The following is a 17,563-nucleotide window of genomic DNA, read 5'->3' on the forward strand; positions in this document are numbered from 1 at the left end:
GGTGACTCTCTTCGCCATTTGTGTTTGTATTGCCCAACATCCCAAGGTACCCAGAGGCCAGATTAATACATTAACTGTGCATCCTATCCCCAAAGGGCCTGATTAAGGAATTTAAACATGAATGCTTTTTATATGATAGATAGATGAAGACTGAAGATATGTATTGGACATGTCCTCCAATATGAGGATAAGTATGATGATTTGTGCAACCCACCCCCCCCCCCCACTCCCTTTTATCTCTCCTTTATATGGACTAACAGTGGCACTGGCACACAGCAGACCTACCGCTGATTTTCCTGGAGAATGCACAATGTGGACCTCAGTATATGACATATACCCCCCTGGAGTCTCTCATAGGTCATGATTAATTGCTGCATGGAAAAAAATAGCAGTGGCACTGACGGATTAACCGGTCCCTGACTTCACAAGGTGACAATGAACAGATCATTTGCGTAGACTGGATTCTTTATCTCAACGACATGTGGCACTGTAAACTGTGAGACGGGAGATGACACTTAAGTGCTTTATTCCGGCAGTCCTGTGAGTGTGTTAGATAGGGAAGTAAAAAGCATGTGGGTGCGCAGTTAAGGTCACGTGAGCACATATGAGAGGGGCGGAAAAAAGAGATTAAAGATAAAGGGCAACTCTTTTAGGGGCTGAAAGGCTGCACATGGTGTCCCTGATATGTCATGTTGCCCACCACTGCCTTAGGGTTTTTGTACTAAGGCAATTTTGAAGCAAAATTCATGCAAATAATTGAATTTCCTTCTTGTGCCAATTTTTACCGGAAGTGCATCCCTTTCATTTTTGGGGAATGTCTGTAGGAGGCACAACGGAGAAGTTACATGATGAAGATATTACTTTTAGTGAGATTGATCAAATTGTGCTCTATTGTGCCTTAATTTTTCTTGCTGCTTTCTAAGTCCAAATATCTGCCAGGTCTGAAGGGACATAAACCTTCTCATTTAGAGTCCTTCGCTAGATTAAAATCTCTGGAACAACGAGCTCAGCAGATGCATCTTGGATCACAAAGTGGGGGCAGTGCATTAAAACATGTTTTCCTGTGTAGCCTAGTCCCCTGACTATCATCTTTTCTGTGGCCCTAACAGTATAACTCCTGTTAGACACAGCTACTGTGGGGGATAAGCTCTCTCATGGAGGCCTAGCTTGTTGTTGCTGCCTGGGTACAGCCTGGGTTGCTGTCCAGGGGCTGGCCTAACAGCAACCAGAGAGTGTCATCCCTGGTGAGGATACTGGCTGGGTCACATGCCCATGATGTCATGCCTGTTAGTATCAGACCTGCCGTGTTATGGGGCAGGGTTACAAGCCCCTCCCCTGGGGTACAAAAGCTGACACTCTCCCAGAAGTCAGGGGCACTCTTCCCTCCCCCTGTGTAGTGGAAGGACTTAACCTTTATCCCATCAGGGGGTAAAGGAGCTGAAAAGGGGACTGCAGGGCCTCAAGCCCTGTGTGTTCTACTTCCTGGAATGTGCCTGTCATGACTACATGTATGCTGCTTATAAAGACCCTGTTGAATTCATCTGTGGTGGCCACTTGACTGGGCCACTATCTGAGTTGCCAGTGCGGACCATCCTGGCTGCATCAGGATCCTCACCGGCTGGGGGTTTTGCGCTAGGAAGGATCATCACTGAGAGCCTGAACTGAGAGCCTCCCCATACCATTGCGGAGTTCTCAGGGCCTTCTGTTCTACCAAACAGGTATGCACCGCACCAGAATACATTGATAGCTATATGATCTCACTTAGGGTGGGGGAAAAGGTGCTACACCTATAAGATGAACACTGTTAGGTTCCTTGATTAATGTAAGCAACTGGATCATCATTCCATGTAGTCCTGAACATAAAAATATAAAAATATATTTCCGTGTTATAGCACTCCGATATGCACTACAGATGTTTAAAGAATAAGCATCCCCTATGTCACAGCATGAGTTCCTTGCTTTGAAACATGGACCCATCTATTTCATGTCATGTTCTGGTCAGTGCTGCATACTGTAATAATATATTTATAGAACGGATTAGAGAATAAGGAGGGGTCATAGGGTGACACAGGTCTCTGTTGAGAAGATTTTCATTCTTAATTTGTTAATCTTAAAATGCAAGACAGGAGCAAGTTACTAACCTGAATGCCATAGAGGAGTAAAATATATACACTAAAACTGGATAGTTGGTACATTTTTTTCCAAAAGGAAAAAAAATTGCATATGCGACATGTCCTTCCAGTTTCCACGTCCGGCTCCATGGAGGAACAACAATATGACTCTACCACTAAAGGAAACTCCACTTACAGAGCAAGGAGAGACAATAATAGGTATATACCTCCTATCTTTAGGTATGTATCTCTGGAATATTTCAGCACAATAGATGTAATTATAGTGCTTGCAATATACTGTACTGTTTAAAGTAAAATACTGCTTAAATTGTGTTGTACCATTCTAAACATATTGTTATCTCTGAAATTATATCATATGGACAAAGAATGGTAATGATGATTTTTAGTAAAGTCTAAATTAATATGTAATTATAGTATGCCTCTATATTATCTAAGAAAGAATATAAATGAGTGCAGAATTAAAATCTACAGAGAAAATGAGTAAGAAAGAATGTAAGTACAGTATGTAGACAGGAAAATGAAAGGAACAGAAACAGTGGAATAAGTAAAAATAAATAAATGTGCCTTATCAAATTAGAAATCATAATTTATTACTTAACTTGAATTTCCAGATATCCTAGCCTTATTTTGTCATGAAGTGCAGGTTGACCCTGACATTTACGGATGACCAGTTATTGGTATTTTAATACTGTATTTAGAAATTAGTACCGTTGTATACAGAGTATTAGTACATTTTATAGAACTACAGTAAATGTATTCCGTGCTAAGAGCTTGTTAAATTTCTCATTTTTAAACTTTATTCACCGGGGTGATAAAATTGTGGCAAAAAATAGGCAGAATACCAATAGCCACAAATAATGTCTATAATTCTCCATAATTTGTGTTTGCACTACACCTAGTATCTTGATAAATGGCTGACAACGCAGACAATTTTGCCTTCTGCTAATGTCCTAAGGAGATCAAAGGGACATTTGTCCCATGTATTTAAGTGTGTTGTTGCTTTAACATTGTTACTTTAATGCTTCTTTAGTGAAAAAAAACATACAACTTATGCTGTCATATATTACATAACAATATATCTGTGATTAGAGATGGCGAATCCACCAAAATCTGTTTGCCGGACATTCTCGCATTTTTCCCCCCCAAAATCCGTTTCGCGGTGTAAAATCCGTAAACGGATTTGGGCGGTTTTAATCCATGTGGATTCATCAAAGACCACCATTAGATGCAACCCATGGACGGATTTGTAGAATCTATCTGAGGATTCAGCAATCCGTTGGCGGATTCTTAAGAATCCGCCAACGGATTGCTGAATCTGTGAATTGGATTCTACAAAGCTGTCCATGGGTTGCAGAATCCACAGGGTGTATTGATAATAATAATAACAAAATCCATAAAACGTGAGTTGCCCTTTTTGAAATCCACGGACCGCAGAACCGGGCCTTCCGCTGCAGATCCAAATTCACCAAAAGAATTAGCCCATCTCTATCTGTGACTTATGAATAATAGAAGAGGTTATGTAATTATTTGGAAAACCAGGTCCCACCTGTTATATTCTACACTCCTTGAGACAAAAGTCTGACCTGGCTAAATAACTAGTGCAAACTGTATGACCGCTAAGAAATTCATCAATGCTTTTCACCATCGCTTCATCTTTCAACTCAACAGGTATAATGTATTTTCTTGCTTTAACCATGTTCTATTTTCTATGTAGGGTGGTTGTCATGGTTTGGCAATAGCATTGTACTTTTTATACTATACAAGCAGAGGACCGGTTTGCTACCTACAGACTATCTCACATTTAATTTGGCTGTGTCAGATGCAAGTGTCTCTGTATTTGGGTACTCTAGAGGAATCATTGAAATCTTCAATGTTTTCAGAGATGATGGTTTCCTTATCACTTCTATATGGACTTGTCAGGTAAGATCTGACTTTCTAGAATAAATACTGTACATAATACATGTGAACAAATGTGCTTGTTTTTCTAAAATACTGTATTATGGGTTATATTTTCTTTGAATGGGCTACATGGTGCCTTATAAAGATGGCCAAAGTTTTTTTCTGGATTTGGATATGCCTCGGATTGGCGGGTACCTTTGGTCCCTGGGTTTCAGCAGATCAGGCTCAAAAATGGCGATTTACCTTTTGTGGCTTTTTTTAGATTTAACACAGGCAATCTATCCGCGGTTTCCACAATCCGCTGGTGGATTTTATGAATCCAATTGCAGAATCTGTGGCTGGATTGTTAAAATCCACCAGCGCATTGTATCCAATGGCGGTTTTGGATTGAAACTAACAATCCATCAGCGGATTTTACACCGTGGAATGGATTTTAAATGGCAAACTCGGGAAATTCTGGGAAACTGATTTGGACCGGTTCGCCCATCTCTAGTGCCTTACAACTTAGCACTGCTTGTAAAAATGGTCCTGTTTGTGTACCGTATGTGTACAGTTAGCATACAATGTTATGTGTAATTACTTATGATGTAGCTGTAAGTAGGTAAAAAGATTTTGTTTTTACACTGCTTCCTACTTGTGAGATTTGAAACTAAATTCATTATATTTCTCTAACAACAATATACAATCTTCAATACCATTAGTATTTGTTAAAAAACAAACCTTGTTGGTGGTAAATGAATGCTGCTGTATATGTGTCATTCTGTGAGTAAAGTCAAATATATGCAACCTTTCAACATATTAAGAGCCTTCAATATGCTGAGAAGCCATGTCACGGATTTTTTTTACTTATAAAAATGTTTTACCAGGAAGAAATACATTGAGAGTTACCTCTCATTTTCAAGTATGTCCTGGCAAAGCCACCAACAGGGTGGGTCTGTCGGAGTTGGTGTTCCGGGCCCGGCAGGCCAGCACTGCAAGTTGGGTCCGACCTCTGGCCAGGCCCATCTGCTGGTCCTCTCGCGGCCCGGCTCCGACTCTCCCTTAGCAGCAGCGTGCATGACTCTATCCCTCTGTCCCACGCCAAAGGGCCTCTCTGACATCAGAGTGCCGGAAGCGCTATGGGGGTCTTTTTAATATCTATGGGGGTGTGTGGGGGGGAGTCTTTTTTTTACATGTACTGGTTGTGGGCTTTTAAAAAAATATGTATTGAGGAGGTGGGGGTCTTTTTATATGTATTGGGGGCGGGGGTCCTTTTTATATGTATTTGAGGGCTTGGGGAATTTTTATATGTATTGGGGGCTTGGGGGAATTTGTAAATGTATTGGGGGGATAGGAGGTATTTTTATATGTATTGGGAGGCTTGGGGAAATTTATATATGTATTGGGGGGCTTGGGGGAATTTGTATATGTATTCGGGGACTTGAGGGTATTTTTATATGTATTGGGGAGGGTTGTTTTTTATATGATGTGTATATGATATGTATGATATGTATATGATATGTATGCATGTATGGGGGGTTATATGTATTTTTTTATATGTATTGGATAGGTGGGGTTTTTGTATGCATTTAGGGGGGTGGGGGAGGTTATATATATTGGGGGGTGGGGGAGGTTGTACATATTTGGGAGGTGGGGATTTTTTTGTATGTATTTGGGGGTGGGATGTTTTTTGCATTGGGGAGTGGCACTTTTTTGGTATATATGTTGTTGGGGGAATTGTGTGAGGGGGGAGGGAATGAGTGAGCATGAGGTAATTAACTTGACTGAAGGAGAGGAGAGAGGGGGTGAGTGAGGAAAAGAGGGAGTAAGACTGAGACGCAAGGTAGAGAAATACATGCGATGCGGGAGAGTGAAGGGGGTTAGACAGAATGGAGAGAAATACATGGGAAGAGGCGGACAGCTCGGGTTGTAAAATTGGGTGCAAGGGATAAAAGGGCTGGTGAGTTTCAGATTGAAATAGAGCAGCTTTAACATCAGGAATGGCAGCAAACGTCTCACACCCTTTAGCTGTCCTTCGGCTGTGCCAAGGGCTTTCTGCCTTTGGGGCGACACAGATGTCGACTAAAGGGATTCAAATTGTATGCAGCGGTGATTTCAAAAAGTCCTTTATCTCTAGGGTCAAAAACATCAATAAGCAAACACAGATATTAACCCTTAGCATGCTGGATATGTGCAGAGGGGAGCAGCTCTTGGGAAACCCATCAGGTGTCCGCCTTTGGGGCGATGCAGATGTAGACTGAAGGGGTTCAGATTGAATGCAACTGTGGTTTAAAAAAAGTCCTGAGTCTGAGTTAAACTCAAATGAATGGTGGTCAGAGGATTCCCTGACATGCTGTACGAAAAGGGAGTCTCAGTATATTGAATAGGGGTCTTATTATACCATATATCTGCCAAAAAGGACGCCCGAGTTGTTTTCGGACAAAATTCCCCATTAACTTCAATGGGTAGTTTTGGCCCAAAAATATCCTGATCGGCCAACCTTGTATGAGCCCCTTAGTGTTCAGATCAAGGGTGATATGGAGGGAAAACATTTCATGACCACAATGAAAGAACCAGAGTGAGAGGTCCTATTGAGTAGGAGGGCCCGTTGACTTATATACATCCCAAAGCACTTCTCTATATAACATGTAGATAGGTACATGAGAAATAAGCTAATCTGAATATTCAATGTATACTTAAATTATTTAAAAGTACATATTTCCTAGGTATCTCTGGGGTGTTAGCTCATATTCTATGTGGTATCCATGTGAAAGCAAAAATAAAACAAACTGTATTTAACATTGTCCACACCTACCATGGGCGTCTGGGGGCGCTTGCCCCCCCCCCCCCTGGATATTATCCGGTAATAGAATCACTTGAGTGAGAGTCAGAGCAGGAGTGCAGGGGAGGTGGGCCGTCTAGCAGCCTGACCCAGAACTTCCTGTCTGCTGCTATACAGCGCTCCTCACCTCCTGCTCTGATTCAAGAGATTCTACTACTGGCTAATTCTTTAAGCCGGGAGAGCCCTCCCCATGCCTGTGTCAACACAGGTAGGCATGGATCGGGCGGGAGGACTATGAGAGATGTGAGGGGGACTGTGAGAGATGTGAGGGGCTGGGAGAGATGTGAGGGGGCTGGGAGAGATGTGAGGGGGCTGGGTGAGATGTGAGGGGCAGGAAGAGATGTGAGGGGGCAGGGACAGATGTGAGGGGGCTGGGAGAGATGTGAGGGGGCTGGGAGAGATGTGAGGGGGCTGGGTGAGATGTGAGGGGTGCTGGGTGAGATGTGAGAAGGCTGGAAGAGATGTGAGGGGGGCTGGGAGAGATGTGAGGGGGACTGGGTGAGGTGTGAGGGGGCAGGGAGAGATGTGAGGGGGCTGTGAGAGATGTGAGGGGGCTGTGAGAGATGTGAGGGGGGCTGGGAGAGATGTGAGGAAGGGCTGGGAGAGATGTGAGTGGGGCTGGGAGAGATGTGAGGAGGGGCTGGGAGAGATGTGAGGGGGGCTGGGTGAGATGTGAGGGGGCAGGGAGAGATGTGAGGAGGGGCTGGGAGAGATGTGAGGGGGGCTGGGAGAGATGTGAGGAGGGGCTGGGAGAGATGTGAGAGGGCTGGGAGAGATGTGAGGGGGCTGGGAAAGATGTGAGGAGGGGCTGGGAGAGATGTGAGGGGGGCTGGGAGAGTTGTGAGGAGGGGCTGGGAGAGATGTGAGGGGGGCTGGGAGAGATGTGAGTGGGGGCTGGGTGAGATGTGACCGTGGGCTGCGAGAGATGTGATGAGGGCTGGGTGAGATGTGAAGGGGGCTAGGAGAGATGTGAGGGGGGCTGGGAGAGATGTGAGGGGGGCTGTGAGAGATTTGAGGGAGCTGTGAGAGATGTGAGGGGGGCTGGGAGAGATGTGAGGGGGGCTGGGTGAGATGTGAAGGGGGCTGGGACAGATGTGACGGTGGGCTGCGAGAGATGTGAGGGGGGCAGGGAGAGATGTGAGGGGGATGAGGGGGGCTGGGAGAGATGTGAGGGGGACTGGGTGAGATGTGAAGGGGGCTGGGTGAGATGTGAGGGGGACTGGGTGAGATGTGAGGGGGGCTGGTTGAGATGTGAGGGGGACTGGGTGGGATGTGAGGGGGGCTGTGTGAGATGTGAGGGGGTCTGGGGTCATGTGATGGGGGCTGGGAGAGATGTGAAGTGGGCTCTGGATGCTTCCCCCCCATGTGCAGTCCTGTTCAACTGAATAAAACATAAACACAAAACTTCTCCCCCGGCTCTCTCTCTTCCCCCCCTCCCAGCTCTCGATCTCTCCCCCTGGCTCTCTCCCCCCCGGCTCTCTCTCCCCCCCAGCTCTCGGTTTCTCCCCCCCCGGCTCTCTCTTCCCCCCTCCCCCCTCTCCCCGGCTCTCTCTCCCCCCATCTCTTTTCCCCCTCCCCCTGGTGAGAGAGAACCTGTTGCTAAAAATGTTGAATCCCACCACTGCATACAGTATGTTAACGGCACTATAAATGCCCAAAACAGACTCCGGGAGGACCGGGACGGAGGTGGGTGGGTCCCCCTTGCGCCGCGGCAGGCACCTAGTAGTAGGCTAGCCTACGCTGCTACGCAGGACGAAGCGCAGCTCACTTTCATTGGTAGCACTCGGGAGTGAGGCGCTCCCATTGGTAGAACTACCTACCAATGAGAGCCGTCTCACTCCCAAGTCGGGACCAATCTGTGCCGCGGCTGGGCCCACCATTGAGCTGCGGCGGCGCTGGTGCCAACAAGTCAACTCATCATTGGTAGCTGAGCGCTACCAATGAGAGACCTGCCGCCGTCCCTTGATGACCCAGTCCGTGAGTCGGACCAATCATGGTCCGACTCTGACCTCCACACTCATCACGCGGCCTCCCGCCCATCATGCTCCCGCCTCCTCTGACTCGTTGTCAATTTGCGCAGGATCACAGTTCAGAGAGTCTGCTGAAGAGTGAAGACGCAGGCAGCAGCACTTTCTCTGCACAATACGCCCCGGCACTCTGCAGAGTAGACTGCAATTAGTTCTGAAATCTGAATCCAATAATCCACAGACCACAGTAGTTTTGCTGCCTCAGGGGGCAGAAGGTAGCATTTGAAATTGGCAACAATTTGAAAATTGGGGTACAAAGACAACACAACGTTTCGCTGGGTGCCAATGCGACCACATGCATCATGGTGGGTATTTATTAAGCTGAGCTGAATAGAGTGTGAGAGATTCTGAGGGAATGGAGAAATATTATGGAAAAAGCAAGACAGGGGCAGGGTGAGAGAGCAGCGAGAGAGAGAGTAAAAGTATAATAGATACAGCAAAAGAGAGACAAAGGAGCATGATGCTACTATGGATGGAAAAAGAAAGATGGGGAGAGAGAGGGAGCACATGATAGAAAAAACCCTGCGCTGTGTCTTGTGCGTTGTTGAAAAAACAAGGAGAAGCAGACAGTGAAAAAAGAGGGAAAGCAATCAAGCACTCAGAAAAACGGGGGAGCGGAAGATGTGGGATTATATCTGGTGAATGATGTGGATGCCATCCAATGCTAAGGCAAATGCTGTGGGGTTATAACTGGTGCTGTGTGGCAAGTGTTTTGGGTGCAATCTGCCGCTGTGGGTGCAATCTAGTGCTGTGGCAAGTGAAATCTGGCACTACAGTGTATATATATATATATATATATATATATATATATATATATATATATATATACAAATATAGCTGTATTTGCATATTTGCTTTCCTGTGGAGGGTTTTTGTCACTTTTTTTACTCATCATAACTTAACTCAGTATATATATATATATATATATATATATATATATATATATATATATATATATATATATGTAACAGTTTTTCTGAACTGGCCTGACCCACCCAATCTCACATTGGCCCCTGTGGTCTAACCAGTCCCCATTACATGTGTGATGTCTGGTGGTGCACCTGTTGGCAACAGGACTCCTGAGTCTCCCGCATGATGGTGTGTGGGGATTTGCCAACCCAGACAGGCAGCTGAGGTAGTGTGCTGAGTCCTACCTAGATCCAGTGCAGCGCCTCCACCTCATTAGGATCCCGGCGTCCAATTGGGGATGAGTCTGATGAGGAACTCCTCTGTGGTGCTCCTCTCTGTGCAATAACTCCACACTTGCACACGAGAGTGTTGTTAATCAGGAACATCTTTATTAGTACGGTGGGCCAGCTGCCCTCCACAATGGGGTGTATTCAGCCTCCCATGTTCACCGCACTTCCCTTTGAAAGGTATCTCTTCCCTTAATTGGTGGATTCCCTGTCTCCCCTTCAGGGAGATAGTCCCTGTGCCAGGTCCCTGGTCACAGTCTTATGAGCTGTCTCCTCCCAAGCCTGCACTCAGACTTGCTCCTTGTCTCATAGCTCTTACATAACCTTCCATGCAGCTTCTGAACTCCTCCTCTTACCACTAACTTTTGAACAGTGCTGTGCCTTATGTATCCTCTGGGGGCTGACACAACTCTGACATCACTAATCATGGATTCAGAGCATGTGACCACTCCCATCCATACATAGGGCACCTCACCAGGGTGTGAGGGCAAACCTCCATAATTACTGCTGGCATGCCCATAACTTACCAGGCCTTACTGTCAGCAGGAGAGATTACTGCAGCCATTTTACAGCATGGTTACATATATATATATATTGTGTGTGTGTGTACAGTCATACTAATAAGTGCTCCCACATAGCTCGCAGGTCGCAGAACGCCCAGTTCCACAGCGGAACGGAATGGACCCAATGATGAAGCATGCCACCAAGGGGAAACCCTATTGGGTGAGGGTTATATAAAGAAAACATTCTGTTTTCCTTGCTTTTTTGAAAAAGAGTTGGTTTTGCAGTACTCAAGGGTCTTATTTGATTAGAAGTATATATACCCACCCAACCACACTGTGTGCCACACACATACACTTTTCCTTTTTCAAATTTCTATTACTGCATACAGGGCTGTATTCAATAAATAGTGGATTGTAGGTGAGTTATTTGAAGTTCACAAATCTCATCTTACCAATATAACTGTGCAGTATGCAAGGAAAGCTTGGATCTCCTAGCAGGAGAACTTTAAAGGGATTTTTCAACTCCCTGCAGCTCATCTAAAACCCACAGTTTATTCAATACCGCCAGCCCGGTGATGAGCAGAGTATTTAATGATCCCCATTTCTTTTTCTTGTGCCCCACCTGGCACACATCATGTCTGGGGATCCTGCGCAGAGAAGCAGCCTTAAAAAGTAGTAGTACGGCTGGAATTTCTGCACTTAAGCGCCAGAGTGACATGGCAAGTTCTCCAGGCACCCACCAAATCCTGCAACCCTGAGTAGCTGCTCTTTTTTGATGTCATAACTACACTTTCACAATTGCTTTATTAACCTTCAAGCTTTCTCAAATTTGCTTGAAAATGCATCATTTGCCCACTCTTTTTTCAAAATTTTCTCGGAGGGAGAACCCCCCTTATGCTGGTCGGGCTCGCTCGCCACAGTGCACTCACCACCACTTTTACGCCGGCCACTGGCTGTTAAAATTATGCGTCCCCCCTGAAAAAAATTCTGCGGACGCCCATGACACCTAACATACTATATATATGTGTGTGTCCATGGCACTCCAGGGTTAGAAAAATATAAATATATATATTTATTACATCATAATATACAAACAATAAAAATAATTAGAGTGACGTTTCGTTCCAAACGGCCCTTTATCAAGCTCAAGCAGCTTAACAAAGGGCCGTTTGGCACGAAACATCGCTCTTATTTTTTATTGTTTGTATCTTATGATGTAATAAATGTATCTTTATATTTTTCTAACCCTGGAATGCCGTGGACATTTTCTATTTCTATCTATATATATAGGGGGAGATTATTATTCATCACATTCCACCCATTCCTTCTACCCTTTTCAATAAAAAACAAAACAAATGCCTTATTTGGTGCCTAGAGACTGAACAGTGAGCAGCTTTTTTACTCTGTTTAACTTGATGACTTGTTATTTTGCAGCTTGGTGTATATATTTAGCAAAACATGGTGTATATATGAGATGTGTGTGTATATATGGTAGGTGTGTCTGTGTGTGTATATACCAGGCAGGTATAAAATAGTAACAAGGGCTTTATTGCAGTCACTGCAGCAAATGGTATTACAGCGGTTGCAAGGGCTCAGAGAATCCCAGGCCTCTGGATGGTGCATGGTCTCTTAATGTGGAGCATTAGATTACTGAGCCAGACAACCATCAGGCCCTGGCTGGCCTCTCTTTCCCACAGGGAGAAGAGACAGACCCCACTCTGTTGGAAGGGTGGGAGAGAACTAACAAAATTTGGCACTGCCCCTCTGAGGAACCAGAAGGGGAGGGCTCAAGGAGCAGACACAAACATGTTTGTGCTATGTTTATTTTTGAATACAAGATTTCTTACTTACCTTTGAGTGCTGTCTTGGATCTGCTCCTGCTGGAGTGGATTACTTTTCTCTTACTATTAGTATAGGACATGTACCACAAACTGTTTATGGTATTGGGAGTGCCGGCTGCCCCATTTGTTTGTGTAATATATATATATATATATATATATATATATATATATATATATATATATATATATATATATATGTGTGTGTGTGTGTAAACACAGAAGAAGAAAAAGAAACCTCATGAAAAGCACTCAGACACACATGCAAAATAATGATACATTTATTAGATCAATATAAAAATGAAAAAACAGAAAAACTGACTGAAACCCTAACTACTGGACTCAAAAAAATATATATGGACAAATAAAAAGGGACTAACACATGAAACAAAAAAATTGGGAGAAAAATAAAAAAAAAACCTCAATCTATAAAACCACCATGGGGACAAAAGTACCCATAGTGATTGACAACCGGCCGATCATACAGAGAAAAAAATGATTTTAATTGAAATCAGGGCAAATGCCCTAAACTCCAAACTGTGTACAGAAAATGGGTGGTGAAAGCCCACCAGGAAAAATGTCAGGAAGCACAGATAAACAAAATCATGACACAAAAATCACACTGAAAATGTCTAAACACATATATAGAACACTATGATGAACCCCTCTATAACATAGAGCTACAAGTGTAGCTCACATGAACAGGGGAAAAGGGAGCAGAAAAGATAATTGAGTAACCCAAACATAAACCCACAGTACTATAATGTACAGGAGACTGGTCATGCACCTGACAGAAAATTAAGTGCCAGTACAGTACCTGATATAAGCTACAATAGCATATATATGAACCAGAGTAAGGGATATACTCAGCTCCTAACAGTGCTTGGGTGGTCAGAGTTCAGTGTAGAATAACGTCCTGGACGGGGTCACCCCAGCCGGAGTGAATCACCACACATCAGCAAAGTCCAAATCCACAAAACATAAAGTCCAAACGAGGCCAGCAGTAAGGACCAGTATCGGGTAGATACCACAACGCGTTTCGCCCCTGCGGGCTTCTTCTAAGGTGGTAGTTTACCATTTGAGCAGCTCCGTTATAAGAAGGCTGTAAATTATGACGTCGATTTCGTGCCAAAACCTCCCTCCAGTCGTGGAGAAGGTCAAACTACCGCGCATGCGCACAGCAGAGCTCCGTAGTAGGTGCATTGCTGTATTTAGCTGTGATTGGACAACTCCTGATTCGAATACCAGGCATGGGAAAGTGCCTTTGTAGTGTCATGCACAGTAGAGGAGACTCCACGATCATCAAGGAGAGAGTCTTAAAGGGAAAAGGACTGCTTGCTGGCTGTGCTGCAATACACCATTTAGATATATAGTGGCATCTCTTTGCAGCAGGACAGATTATCCTGTGGTGTAAGAATAACATCAAAGATAAGGCAAACATCAGCCTTCATTCAGGAAAAAGATAATCAGATGTTCCATTCATGCAGTATCTCCAAGTTATGGAGAGCAGATCAAAGCACATTATGCATAATGAAAGTATCTAAAAAAAATAGCAGAAAAAAGAGAGAGAGTTAATGAACTAAATACATAAAAAACAACTATTATAATCAAGCTCTAAAAATACCAGCTAAGGGGAAAAGTTAGGGGAGACAGGGAAAGCATTACTGTGAATGACTGTAAATAAATACAACATAAAAGACAGTCACTAACCTAAATACTAACCATTGAATCCCCATAAAATAAAGCTAAAGATTTTAAATTGGAAACCGGGGGAGAGAGGGAGAAGGGAAAACAAAAGACATCATTAATCACAAAAACATTGAAAACCCTAGGTAATCATTCAAACCTTTGGGTAACATGGAACCCAACATAACAATCCACCTTCATTCCCTCTGTAGGACGGCTCTTTCTATATCGCCACCCCGTATCCCCAAAGAGACACATTCTATGGCAAATGCAGATAGTACAGAATTATCAGCCCCATGTTTATGTAAAAAATGTTTGGCAACTGTCGTGATCTTTTCAGAGGAGTCTATATCCCTTTGTGCATATTTTATATTCCGACAGTGTTCTAGTATCCTAAAATGAACCTCTCTGGTGGTCATGCCCACGTAAAATTTTATTACATGAGCATGTGAGATAGTAGATTACCCCCTTAGAGCAACAGTTCAGGAATTGGTGTATCTTGAACTGTTGTATTCCCTTGCTGTCAGAAAAAGTAGAAGTCTGCCGTACAAATTTACCGGCAGAACAGCCATTACATTTAAAAAAGCCCTTCTTGTCAAAAGAAGACAAGAAGGTGGGATTTGTATGAGAAATGTAGTGGCTGTGAACCAGCTTGTCTCTAAGGTTGGGGGATCGCCTACTTGTCAAATCTACTCTCGGCCTAAAAGCTTCTTTTAAATAAGGGTCCATCATGAGGATCGGCCAGTGTTGCTGCAAAATACTTCTCAAATTGTTCCATTGTTGGTTAAATGTCCCAATAAACCTTATTTTGTTTGGAGTATTTTTGTCCTTAATCTTAGGTTTTAATAAGGAGGCCCTACTCATGTTTTTGCTACGTTCATAGCCTTGTTTTATTACAGATTGGCTGTACCCTCTTGATTTAAACCTAGATTTCATCTCTGCTGCACTTGAATCAAAGGTTCTAGGATTAGAGCAGTTTCGTTTTAGGCGAATGAATTCGCCAATAGGAACTCCCGAAATTTGATGCCTTGGATGGGAGCTAGAAGCATGTAGGATTGCATTTGTGGCAGTTTCCTTTCTAAAAATATCAGTATTCAGCTGACCATTGACGTCAATACTGATACACAGATCTAGAAAATCGAAAGAGCTAGAACTGTGTTTAGATGTTAATTTTATATCTAGGTTGTTGTGGTTGAGAACATCGATGAACATCCCAAAATCCTCCGCAGTATCCTGCCAGAGGACTAGGATGTAATCGATGTATCTCGACCACAACAAAACCCAATCCGTCATGTCCTTATTAGCTTCGATAAAGACTCGATAAAGAGGTTAGTGTACGAGGGAGCACATGTGGCTCCCATGGCAGTACCTCTTAACTGAAGATAAAAATTGTTCTTAAACACAAAATAGTTGTGCGTTAAAATGAAAGACATTAACTCCATCAAAAAGTCTACTAAATTGCGTGACAAATTCGTCATGGATAGAAAAAAGTGTGACGCTCTGAGGCCATTTTGATGATGAATGGAGGTTTATAAAGCCTTCACATCACATGTGGCTAAAATTACATTCCCATCTACCGTAATCTCATTCAGCCTGGACAGGGCGTCCATAGTGTCACGGAGATAGGTTGGTAAAGTCTCCACTATGGGATACAGAAAAGCGTCAATAAAGCGACAGATAGGCTCACTCAAACTCCCTATCCCTGCCATAATGGGCCTGCCAGGGAGATTCAGGGTTTTTTTGTGAACCTTCGGCAGTTTGACTGTATCCTGGAGAATGCAGTTCACACGGTACAATCACCTTAAAAATCAGTAAGGGTTTAATGACAAAATTTCCTATTATACCTACTTTTTATATTCTGCCGAAGGTTCACAAAAAGCACTGATTAGTGACTTTTTTTGTGACATTTAAATGGCTCCTAATGTCTTCCTTTTTGAGATTCTCATTCATAATCGGTTTATTTATAACAACGTTAACAATAACAATAAAGCGTACACGTTTTTTTCCATGGAGCAGGAAGTAAAAACTCAGCAAAAACCAAAGGACAAAAAAGTCAGATGTAGATTCCCTGACTTATGCAACAGCTTTATTAGCAGATAATGGAAGGATTAGTACAGCAGACAAAATTGACCCAGTGGATACTTTAGCAATCTGTTTTCAATCCATTCTAACTCTGTTAAAATGGGATTAGAAAGAAACATTAGCAACATTATCAGGGACAGCTGCCACACCATTAATGCTGAATGGTGTAAAAAAAAAAAAAAAAAAAAGTGCAGTTCTTCCCATTAAAAATACCAAGTTAATATTTCCCAGTTATTTAGTACATTATTTTGTGAAGGGAGAAATATAATCAATAATGGAATTTAATTTTCACTTCTTGCTGCTCGCAATTAAGGTCACTATAGGGTTAACAGGAAGTAGGAAAAATGAGGCGGAAATCTCAATGATTCAATTCTTGTGTCGAGAATTCTAGATGGCTTGTGCATATTCACACCCATTTATAGAGACACATTATCAAAGACTCACATTGTAATACACTTTGACCAAACAGTTTGGGTGACCAGATTTTCAAAAGTACACATAAAAAAAATATTTATAAAACAAATGACATTACTTTCAAAATAAATATTATAATAGTATTTGTCTAATAGCTCCCCCATTTATGCTGTATTATTGATTTATTTCAGTTTCCTAACATAACACAAACTCTCCTCTCCCTCTTTATTTCTTCTCCTTTCCCACCCCTGCCCCCTTCCTTTCTCTCTCGCCCTTTCTCACTCTCCCCCCATTCTCTGTTCCTGCCTTTCTCTCTCTTTCCCCTTTTCTCTTACACACACACTTTCTCCCTTTATAACTCTTCCCCTTCCCCTCTCTTCCCCCTCCCTCCTCTATCTTCCTCCTCCCATTCACTCCCTCTCTCCCCCCATTTCTCCCTCTCTCCCCTCATTCTCTCTATCTCCCCCCATTCTCTCTCTCCCTCCCCCCATTCTCTCTCCCCAATTCCAACTTTCCCTTTCTCTCCCATTCTCTGCCCCCCTCCCATTCTCTCTCCTCATATTCTTTCTCTCCATTCTCCCCTCTCAGTTAAAGTTCCTACCTGTGGAGCAGGGGGTACTCTGTTATGGCGGCAAACACCGGAAATTGTGACTGACTTCTGGGTAGACATCCTCCTCTGCTGCCACTCCCACCCTGCTCTGCCTCCGCCATCCTCCTCCGCTGCCCTTTTCGACTGCCTCTGCTACCACCACCACCACCACCACCACCACCACCATCCAAACAAGCAAAATCTAAAAACTGAGACATTGATTTAGAGACCATTGTTGGAACACCAGGACGTTTAATGAAAATCCGGGACTGTGTTGACTAAACCAGGTCATATGGTCAACCTATAAGGAGTGCTATTGGGGCCCAAGCTATGTATGAGTTCTGGACCCCCGCTATTTCCTTCAACATCCATGATT

The 17,563-nt window shown here is 43.5% G+C and overlaps 1 protein-coding gene across 1 annotated transcript in view; it reads left to right on the plus strand.

Annotated features, from left to right (window-relative positions):
• Window positions 1-2,089: 2,089 nt before the first annotated feature.
• The window catches only part of LOC142493091 (visual pigment-like receptor peropsin), a 72,031-nt gene continuing 56,557 nt past the window's right edge, over window positions 2,090-17,563 (plus strand). Inside the window, exons 1-2 of the mRNA XM_075596575.1 lie at window positions 2,090-2,351; window positions 3,847-4,052. Of these exons, the coding sequence (XP_075452690.1) occupies window positions 2,231-2,351; window positions 3,847-4,052 (327 nt within the window). The 5' untranslated portion in view covers window positions 2,090-2,230. The remainder of the gene's footprint in view (window positions 2,352-3,846; window positions 4,053-17,563) is intronic.

This window comes from Ascaphus truei, chromosome 4 (assembly GCF_040206685.1).
Source record: "Ascaphus truei isolate aAscTru1 chromosome 4, aAscTru1.hap1, whole genome shotgun sequence".
Lineage (NCBI taxonomy): Eukaryota > Metazoa > Chordata > Amphibia > Anura > Ascaphidae > Ascaphus > Ascaphus truei.